The following is a 10,219-nucleotide window of genomic DNA, read 5'->3' on the forward strand; positions in this document are numbered from 1 at the left end:
AATATACATAGACTAATTTGTCTATTTTTTTAGTAAAAATGGACAAAATGCAATTTGACTTCTAGTATAGGGGCCTCCATAATACTTTTACCCATATTTTTAACATTTACATTATTTTATACTATATATTTTACCCAACCCGAAGATTCGCTCGAAAAGTGGAAGGGTTTGGGCAAAAATATAAGACTTGAAAAATAGGCTTGAGAAAAAAAAAAGACCCGTTTAGAAAATGGGTTAGACCTCGAGTAAGCTTTTTTTGCCCGAGCCCAACCCGACCCGAATTTGTAAAAAAAAATTGATGTTGTTTTTCCATTGTTTGCTGTCATTTCAATATTATATTACTACTATTTTGTTTTTATTGTTTGGATATTGTATAACTCTTATTTTGTTACTATTTTAGATGTATTTGCTTGTTAGTATTATTTAAGTATAAATATATATTTTAATATATTTTAAATTTGGTGGGAAACATTTATTTTAATATTTTTAGTGTATTTAATGTATTATATATAAAAAAAATTAATACGGGTGGGCCGGGTTGAGTTCGGATTTTAGCTTTATTATTCGGGATGAGTTTGAACAAAATTTTAAGCCTATTTTTTGTACTCGAACCTATCAAACGGGTCGGACAACCCATAATGACCTCTAGTATATATAATATTCGTATCATATAAATTATATAATATATAAAATAAATTCATCATGTATTTAGAGTGGTGTAACTAATTTTGGGGTTTAATATTTTTATGCAAAGAAGATTTTAAGTTAGGCCGAAGAAAGTGTAATTGAGACGAAACATTTTAGGAAGTTGATGGTACATCATCCGGCCCGATCCACCAAAGATCTTTACCCACAAGTTCATCAACGAAATAATTTATTTACTTTGTTGTATTCTGTTTAGAATTAGATAAATTCACTATCATCTGAAAAAATATATATATAAAGAAAGGAAATAAAGAACATAATAGAAAAAAAATAAATTATAAATAAATAAAAGAAACCCAAATAAAAAAGACCCACAAGAACCACAACAGCTCTTTGTTTCTGCAGTTTTGTTTCATAGGAAAGTGTGAACAAATTTCTGGAACCCCAAAAATACCAACTCGGCACCGCGACACGGAACGAGTCAATCCGGAGTCGGCGGCACTCGTCGATCGATTTCAACCCCCATCATTTGATCATCTATATCTCTGATAGTGAGTTTAATAAAACAATAGAAAAAATTGAAATATTAATAGACAAATTTTATCAAATTGATTGATTAAAAGACCTTGTTTATTTACTTTGTTTTCCCCCTTAATTTGGTAGGATCCAAGTCGGTTTTGGGAGATTTTCGTTGTGGGTTTTGGTGGTTTTTAGAATATATTTTTATCGGGTTTATTTTTATTTTTAAAATTTTGGTGATGTTGGATTTCCGGGAAGGTGGGGAATTGGAGGGGTGAGGGTTTTTTGGTAGGTTAGGATTAGGGTTTTTGGAGGGCGGGTTTGGAGATGGATGAAAATTCTGAGCCTGAAGAAGGAGAAGCTTGCTATCACAGAGATGACGACGACGACATTAACCCCGATACCGCTTTCTCCTACCTTGTAAGGGTTTAATTTTTTATATATTTTTTAAGGAAAATTCTATAGATTTTACATCCTTTTTATGTCTAAAACTTGGGAATATGCTTTAGTTTATGCAATTTGGGTTTTTTTTTTATAGGAATTGTTCTGAATCCTGAGTTTGATTAAGCATTTATGCCACTTTGTAGGCAATGCAGTTCTATTGAGCTTTGTTGCAAGGAGTGGCTAATTATGTTTAATTTTGGGGTTATTAGACTGAAAGTGTAAATTAACTAATTTCTAACTAGAATAAGTTGTGGCTTAGATGAATTAGAATCGTAGAAGGCTTTAAGTTTGTGGTGTATGATCATCGATTCACCGAATTGTTGAAGTGTTGAAGTTCGATGTGCAAAGATGAAATTATTTGCTTCTTAGTGAATTCGGTAGAAAAAAATTGTTATTTTGATATACTTAGATAAATGCTTAGTTTAGCTAGGTTTGTTTTCATCACTAGGAATATAATAGAACAACAAGAAGAGTATGTATTAAAGCCCCATTTTGTGTCTTTCTTCACTTTTATAGTTGGTGATGCAATGTGATAGTATTCAAATATTGTCCTGTTTCTCAGCTATAATTTGTTTCATGATAGAAGCTTCTTTGCCTGGATGATCTTTGAAACTTATTCAACATTTAGAATTTTTTATGTTGATGATAGTGTTTGTTTGGATGCACAATGTGATAAACTTTATCAGTTATCTTAATTTAGTTGGTCTATTTCTTATTTGCAAAATTAAGGTATAATTAGTTTTGCGTGTTATTATTGAGTTCCTGAAAAGAATGGACTTCGAGATGATAATAATATTTGGGTACTTATGCCTGTTATTCAATCTGATCAATATATCAGCTTTAACATACATTTTGAACATTCTCTGTGCAATTCCATTAGTAATGTGGGAATTCATTTCTTAAAGGATGAAAAGATCAAAAACATTTTGGGCCATTTTCAGAAAGATTTTGAAGGCGGTGTTTCTGCAGAAAACTTGGGTAAGTGGTCATGGTTTTTACGAACTTCAAATACTATTGCAAGCTTAATGTTTGAAGATGACGAGCTGGACTAAAATATTTAAACAGGGGCAAAATTTGGTGGGTATGGCTCATTTTTGCCTACCTATGAACGGTCTCCGACAAGATTATCATGTCCAAAGACACCACAGGGAAACTCCAGCACACCAAGGTCTACAAACAATTTATCCATGGAGGTATATGAACAGTATCCTTTCTATATTTTGGTCATTTCTTTGGAAGATAATGTACTTTGCTGTTGCCTAGACAGCTTCTGAAATCCTAGTTTACTTGAGTGCCGTGGATTCTGTTACCATACAGGGTGCATTCCAGAATTTGAAAGCTCCTCCAAATGCACCCCCATCTGGGAGACCTGGAAAGGCTACCTGCCCTAGTGGCAGTATTGCAGCTAAACATGACTCACATTTGTCTTTTAATCATGTTGCTGAGAAGCCTGCCTTAAAGGATGATCGTTTTAACAGAGCAGAGATTCCTACTGACCAGAAGACACTAAAGGTCCGAATTAAAGTGGGATCTGATAACAAAGTTCAAAAGAACTCTGCAATCTATAGTGGTCTTGGGCTTGATGATTCTCCATCTTCGTCATTGGGAAACAGTCCTGAGGAAAGTGGAGGAACAGTAATGGGCTCTCAAGGAACCACAAATGAATCACCCACTAAAATTCTTCAGGTAGAGGTTCTCTTGGTTGTTTTCAATGTCTGCCTACGAACTAAGAAGGATGTGTTGATATTTTATGCCTTTATACAGGTTATGACTTCCTATCATGTCCCTGGTGGTGTACTCATATCTCCTCTTCATGAAAGCCTGCTATGCTTGTTAAGAAAGGAGAAGGAAGGTCCTTCTAGAGAGAGTAAATCTATCCCCTTGCTTAAGGCATGTCCAGAAAATTCTTCTGGGTTAATAGATGAGTCCATGTTGGGTAATGGCAAACAACTCAGGGAGAAGAAAACAAAATTTTTAATTGGGAAAAGCAAAAAGGTGGTGGAATCAAAGCAAGGGAACCGCATGAATGTTGAGAATGATAAGAAGATGCTCATAAAAAATAAGTTGCAAAATGAGAATGCAGGAGGGAAGGAGTTGTTGTCCCATGATTTGAAACACACAGCTCTATCTAATTCAGTTAATGTTGCTGACTCTGTGGAATCCATGCCTAGGGTATGTGATCTTTCTGCAGAGGCTAATCAGGATGGATCAAGAGGTGGATTATTTTCATCTGACTCATCAAAGAAGGATTCTTTGGAGTCAATATCCGGAAGGAGTAGAGCTAGTGGCAAGAAGAAAAAGAAGGATATACAGCGTAGTTCAGTTGAAAAGGTTTGGGAACAGAGTGTAGTAGATACCGGCAAGAATGCTTCAGTTGACCTTGGGGATAATGTTGGGAGTAAATGCTACCAAAATACTGCCCCTTTAAAGTGTAAGGAAGATTCAAAAACAAAGGTTGGTCAGGAAGCTACATTTCCTGTACAGAATGAAACAAATATTCCATCTGAGATGGAAAACACATTGTTTGTGGGCAAGAAGAAGTCAAAAGGTAGCAATAATGCTGGAAAAATTGCTGATTCAATGAAGGAAAGTTTGACACTTGATGTGAGCGGAACACCTAAAGATACAACTAGTTCTAGTCAGAGTTTTTCTTCAGGTAAAAGTAAGATGAATAAGTTGAAGTTGCAGAAGGATATTAATAAGGTCCGAGATAATCATAGAGATGCATTGGACACCAATTTCAAACAAAAACGTGACAAAATGGATCCATCAATGAGGCCTTTTCACAATAGACCAAAAGATGCTGGTCCTACTACAGATTTTGAGAGGGGGCACTATGGTTCTTTGGACAAGTCAAAAGAAATATTTAGTGGTGGAACAGTTGATAACCAGCTGTTGGGAGTGGATGCTCCAGGTGTGGTTCCTGACCTTTCTGACCAGACACTTGCCTCTCAGACAACAGCATTGGCAACAACTGCTTCTGTATTCATAGAAGAAAACTGGGTTCAGTGTGATCGTTGTCACAATTGGCGACTTTTGCCTTTTGATACTAGACCGGAACAACTCCCTGAGAAGTGGCTGTGTAGCATGCTTAACTGGCTGTAAGTTCCTTAGATGAGTGTCAAATAATGTTTTTGTAGCATATGCTTTTCCTTTGTTTGAGTACAAGCCATCTGCATTTATCTGCTAGTGCATCTGATGCTCATTGACATGCAAATAAATAGAAAAACATGGTGAATAATGGGTGCATGCATAGGTACATTGTCTATGTTGTGAACTGTGAACATATGCTTGTATATTTTTCTTTTGCTAATTTTTGTCGTCGAAATTGTTGTATAGGCCTGGAATGAACAGGTGTGACATTAGTGAGGAGGAGACAACAAAAGCTCTCAGAGCATTGTACCAGGTTCCAGTAGCTGAGAATCAAAGTAATCCAGAAAATCATGCAAATGGAACCATGTCATTGGTCACTTCAGCTCATCTACAGCATCTTGATCAGAAAAACTCTAGTTTCAATTCTCAGGTGTCATCTATTCAAGGAAAGAAGAACCATGGCCAGAAGGAACTGCCCAAAGCAGGAAACAGTGGCCTGAGTCTGATGTCAAACTCTAAAAAGAACCAACGGCAGGAATCTTTGAAAAGTAGGAGCTTAAAGAACGTGACCCAGGTCCCTATTGAATCAAATCTCACAAAGAAATCCAGCTTCCAGCAAAAAGAAAAGTATCCAGTTGCAGGTATTTAGTCCACTTGGGAGCCTAAACTATCTGTCAAACTTTTATATTGAGAAACCCTTTTTTTGTTTATGTTTTGGGAAATTGTTTGATTGTAGGAGTGACCAAGCAAGCAAAGATGAAAAACAAGAGGGAGTCTGGGCTATATGCGAATGGAAGTTCAAAGAAAGTCAAAACAGAAGTTGTATACACTACTGATAAACATCAGAGTGCGAACTTGGATGTCAGAACGGTGGGCCTTAATTCAAGCACTGGCTTGCCAACTCAAGCAAATGGAAGAAGTATGCAAAAGTATAATGAGTGCACTAATTCTGGGGATCTAAAGCATGATTTGAAAGAAAGATCAGTAGTTTCTGTTAGAAAACTTGTGGATCAAACTCAGGCCTCATCAGATGGTGTGTCATTAGACATGAAAAGATGTGATGAAAAGGCTTCTGTGAAGAAAAGAAAATTGGAGGACCGGGAGGACAGTGAAAATGGGAACAAGTTATATAGTAAGGAAGAAAGTAGTGAGAGTGGGTTTAGGAATGGAAAGAAATCACGAGTTTCAAAGATTGAGGGGGAGCAGCCCCATAGAAATGATGTTGATGGTACATCAAACAGGAAAAGCATGGATCATTTGATTGGTGGTGCTAATGAAGTCAGGAGCATTGATAGGAACCAGCAACTTAGAAAACACAAGAAAAAGTCTTCTCATAAAACGTTGGATGGCCTTGATTTATTGAGAAGGGATTCTGAAACTGGGCAAAATTTGAAGGCTGCTACCTCTAGCTCTTCTAAGGTTTCTGGTTCTCATAAAACAAGAGTGAACTTTGAAGAAGCGAGGGGTTCACCAGTTGAGTCAGTTTCTTCATCTCCCATGAGGACCTCATATCCAGAAAAGCTTGCATCAACCAAGGGGGAAGGTTCAGGGTATGCTGCTGCTGCAAATACTGGCATTCCCCCTAGTGGCAATTCTCGATCTTGGGATAGAGAAGGTACTGTTGAGCTTGCTCAATCTGTTTCAGAAATGAAAGAGAGAGTATCAGGTGATTTTAATCCTAAATCACATAAAATTTCTACTGCGGGTTGTCAGGATAGAGATTCCATTCGCAAAATCAGCATTAAAACTAAACCTTCTTCTAGATTGGGGAAAAGCCATTTGCACAATGGTGATACTCATTTCTCAGAAAATGGGCTGAATGCTCTAGAATGGCCCCATGGTGAGGATAGAGTGAACAAAGAGTGCCAGGTTGTGCTTCCTCAGAAATCTGATAAGGGTTACATTTCACAGACAAAGAATAACGAAAGAAGTTCTGCTGCAGATAAAATGAAGGTTTATGATCCAGCTGAGCGACAGGAAGATTTGTGTTCTAGAAAGAACATGAAGTATCAATCAGATGTCGACCCTGAGGGTCATGCATGTCTTCAAGAAACAACTGCTGATTGTAAACTCAATCTTCCAAAACCTAGCAAGGATGGGAAGAACAATGTTGGAAGGAGGGATCCTTCCGGTCAGTGGTCAAGTGACAATAGAATGGAAGCCCAATCAAATAAAAAGCATGAAGTTGATGCAAAAACTGCTGCTGCATGCAGCACAAAGGGGAAGACTGCCCCTGAGAAAAATGTGATTCAGGATTTTGATGGTCAAACAAGGCAAGTAGAGACAAGAAATGGAATTTCAAAATCATCCTTGCATTGTGAAAATGAAAGTCAGCAAGAAATAGCAGGCCATCTAACAGCACCAGAAGCCGAACAAGGAGTTGTTTCTGATGGGTTTCCAGTTAATGGCTCTGACAATGTTGATTTTTCTAAGGCTATAAAGCTGTGTGGAAATGCTGGCACCAAGATTGGATCTAACCACAGTTTGGGGAAGCATATACCTGATTTGTGTGTGGCTCACAGTCCAGTGAGAGTAAATTCCTCCAATCAGACAGCAAACGATGCCCTGACTGATGCTGCAAAGCTTAGAAACTATGCTGATCGTCTTAAGGTTTCTTTTCAGATTTGTTCTGACATAAATATGCCACTTTGTAGAAGTTATTTGAAAATGTTTTTACCTATTCTAACCGTTACTGCTACCATTTCAATGTCTTCTTTCAGAGTTCTGGTTTTGCTTTTGAAAGCAATGAGATTTACTTTAAAGCTGCTCTCAAGTTTCTTGGTGTTGCTGCCCGTCTAGAGACAAGCAATAGCGAGAGTGGTAGACATTGCGACCTGAACCAAATGCAAGTGTATAACACTGCCAGTAAACTTTGCGAGTATGTAAATGTTTTCAAAAGTTTCAGGAAACTATTGTTTCTTGAACTGCAATAGATTTTTTATAGATTTCAATATCTTGCTCAATGCTGAGCTTCTCAAGTTCACAGGATGTGTGCCCTCGAATATGAAAGACGTAGAGAAATGGCTGCTACTGCTTTGGCCTATAAATGCATGGAGGTAGCATACATGAGGATAGTTTACTGTAAACAGTCTACTAGCAGTCGAGACCGGAATGAGTTACAAGCAACTCTACAGATGGTTCCTCAAGGTAAGCCAGGCTTGTTTTTCTGTGATTGATTGCACGTAGCTTGAGACAGTTCTATTTGGTAATGTCTACTTTTATAGTTCTAATCATACGCAATAAGTGCTGTGATCATGTTCCAGAGAATGTCATATCTAGTTCCTTGGCTAGTTTAATTAGAGGATTTACCTAATTATATAACTTAAGGACATCAAACTACAGCATGAAGGTGGTTCTCTTTCTCTCTCTGGGTGGAGGAGCACCAGGGCTTTGGTTATATATTTAATTGCAATCTGCAGTGCATGTGGCTGGTTTAGGTTCCATTGAAGCTGCCACGTCTGGATATTTCCTGGATGGGCTGGAGCCCCAACTCTTGTTGCATATCATGCTTTAATGGATCCAAAAATAAAATATTTATTATAACAGATGCTTTTTGTTTGGTTAAGATGCAACCTTAGTTTTTTTTTTTTTCTGGGATGGCTTCTTTCAGGTGAATCTCCATCATCTTCTGCATCAGATGTTGATAACTTAAATAATCAACAATCAGTGGAAAAGGCTCCACTAGCCAAGGGTTTAGTTTCACATGTTGGTGGGACCCATGTCATTGTTGCTAGAAACCGCCCAAGTTTTGTCCGGCTGCTTGACTTTGTAAGTTGATTCAGACTGACTGCCATTTTTTCCTCTTCTCTTGCTTTTGTATATTTATTTATTGTTAGGCAGTGATCACTGATTATTCACTTCAGTAATCATATGTTTTTATAAAATATGCTTTACTTCAAGAGTGTTCCTAGATAGATGAACACCAACTATTATGTTCAGACATCCCTAAAGTTGTTATGAGGTAGTTGGATTTGGATATATGTGATTTTGGTGGAATGAAAATGATACTCTGAAGTATCCAAAAGGCTAATGAGTAAATACCTAGTCACTGGCCCTCCAGTACAATTTGCATTATCCGACTTGTGTTCAAGGTAATTTAGGTTCTTTCCCAACCTGCTGTTGGAAACCAAACTTTATGACCGCTTGAAGAGTCCTTGGATGGTTAAGAGAGGGAATTGAGAAGCTTGTTTTTCTTGACTGTTCAATTGGTTGATATCTGCATTCTGAACTTCTTGTTGACTTTATAGGCTTATCTGTTTTCCTTGGTAAATGTTACATTCTGATTTACGAGGGATATCTTGAGGATTTTGTTTTCTTAAAATTTTTGAGAAAATTAATTTAGGACCTGACATCTGCGGAGAATCTTTATTGAAAACAATGCTAGACATCATGCAGTCGTTGATAAAAATACTATGTCTCTGGACGTCTATGTTAAGATAATAAGGTGGTTCAAGTGGGTAAATGCGTGCATATTTCCTGTTTTGCAGACACAGGATGTAAGCTTTGCTATGGAGGCTTCAAGAAAGTCCCAGAATGCTTTTACAACTGCAACTGCATCACTGGAAGAAACACAAAATACAGAGTGTATTATTTCTGTTAGAAAGGTGATTGATTTCAGCTTCCAGGATGTGGAGGGACTTATATGCTTGGTTCAGCAGGCTATGGAGGCCATTACTCGTTCCGGTTTAGCTGGTGCTAGAGATTAAGTTACTCGTGTATATATACAGTGTCTTTTTCGGTTTGGAGAAGAAAGGGGGAAAAAGATGCTTGCTTAGACCTGCAATTGGAAACACACAAAGATGTCGGGTCACCAACAGCATGTTGCCTCTCTGTACATGTGTACAAAGTGAGACTAATCTGCAAATTTTGGTAATGTATATTTCTTATTTTTCACCTTCTTCTTGACATTTTTTTAAGGAGGCTCACCCTTAGGTATTTGTGGGTTGGCAAAAGAAAAAAAAAAATGAGGATGAAATTCCAGCCGTATTGGGAAAGAGATTTGGAGTTCTATGTAAGATATCACTTCCATATAGTATCTAATTTTTTTGCTCCATTTTATTTTGGGGCCTGAGGAAAAAGAATATACATAGAGATATTGTTAATCATTTTTAGGCAACCATTTTTGAGGAGGGTTGAATACTGCCTGATGACACTTTTCTTTTTATGCATTAATGCCTCGATGTTCTCTTCACAATTTTGGAATGGAAAATGATCATTCTTTTCATTTTGGAACTTTCATTTTACTTTCAATACAACTTTAACAAGCAATCTCTTCATTCATTTTATGCAATTCCATATTATTATATTTATTTATTGGGAATGCAGGCAAGTTCCTTGTAAACTCTAGTCTGAAAAACTGTGAGCTGCATTTTATGTTCCATCCACTTTGTTAATCAGATTCAATCAACTACCTCACAAATTTTTATTCTTTTTTAAAAAATAAGTTATTAATCTTGGATTAAGACCAGAGAAGAAATGAAACCCTTACATGAAATTTTCCAGTAGAGGGTGAAAGTAC

General features: G+C 37.1%; 1 protein-coding gene across 2 annotated transcripts; it reads left to right on the forward strand.

Moving 5' to 3' along the window:
* The first annotated feature begins 977 nt into the window (after nucleotides 1-977).
* LOC105777004 (cysteine-tryptophan domain-containing zinc finger protein 7) lies at nucleotides 978-9,925 on the forward strand. Of its 2 annotated transcripts, XM_012600031.2 has the most exons (12): nucleotides 978-1,196; nucleotides 1,309-1,584; nucleotides 2,514-2,586; nucleotides 2,674-2,801; nucleotides 2,926-3,294; nucleotides 3,373-4,709; nucleotides 4,948-5,342; nucleotides 5,438-7,311; nucleotides 7,422-7,579; nucleotides 7,688-7,848; nucleotides 8,312-8,469; nucleotides 9,189-9,925. In XM_012600031.2, the coding sequence occupies exons 2-12, from the start codon at nucleotides 1,492-1,494 to the stop codon at nucleotides 9,405-9,407; spliced, it is 4,965 nt and encodes a 1,654-aa protein (XP_012455485.2). In that variant the 5' UTR covers nucleotides 978-1,196; nucleotides 1,309-1,491; the 3' UTR covers nucleotides 9,408-9,925. The 2 variants fall into 2 exon arrangements, with proteins under 2 accessions (XP_012455485.2, XP_052477854.1); XM_052621894.1 differs by having other exon boundaries at nucleotides 978-1,584.
* Nucleotides 9,926-10,219: the final 294 nt, after the last annotated feature.

This window comes from Gossypium raimondii, chromosome 10 (genome assembly GCF_025698545.1).
Source record: "Gossypium raimondii isolate GPD5lz chromosome 10, ASM2569854v1, whole genome shotgun sequence".
Lineage (NCBI taxonomy): Eukaryota > Viridiplantae > Streptophyta > Magnoliopsida > Malvales > Malvaceae > Gossypium > Gossypium raimondii.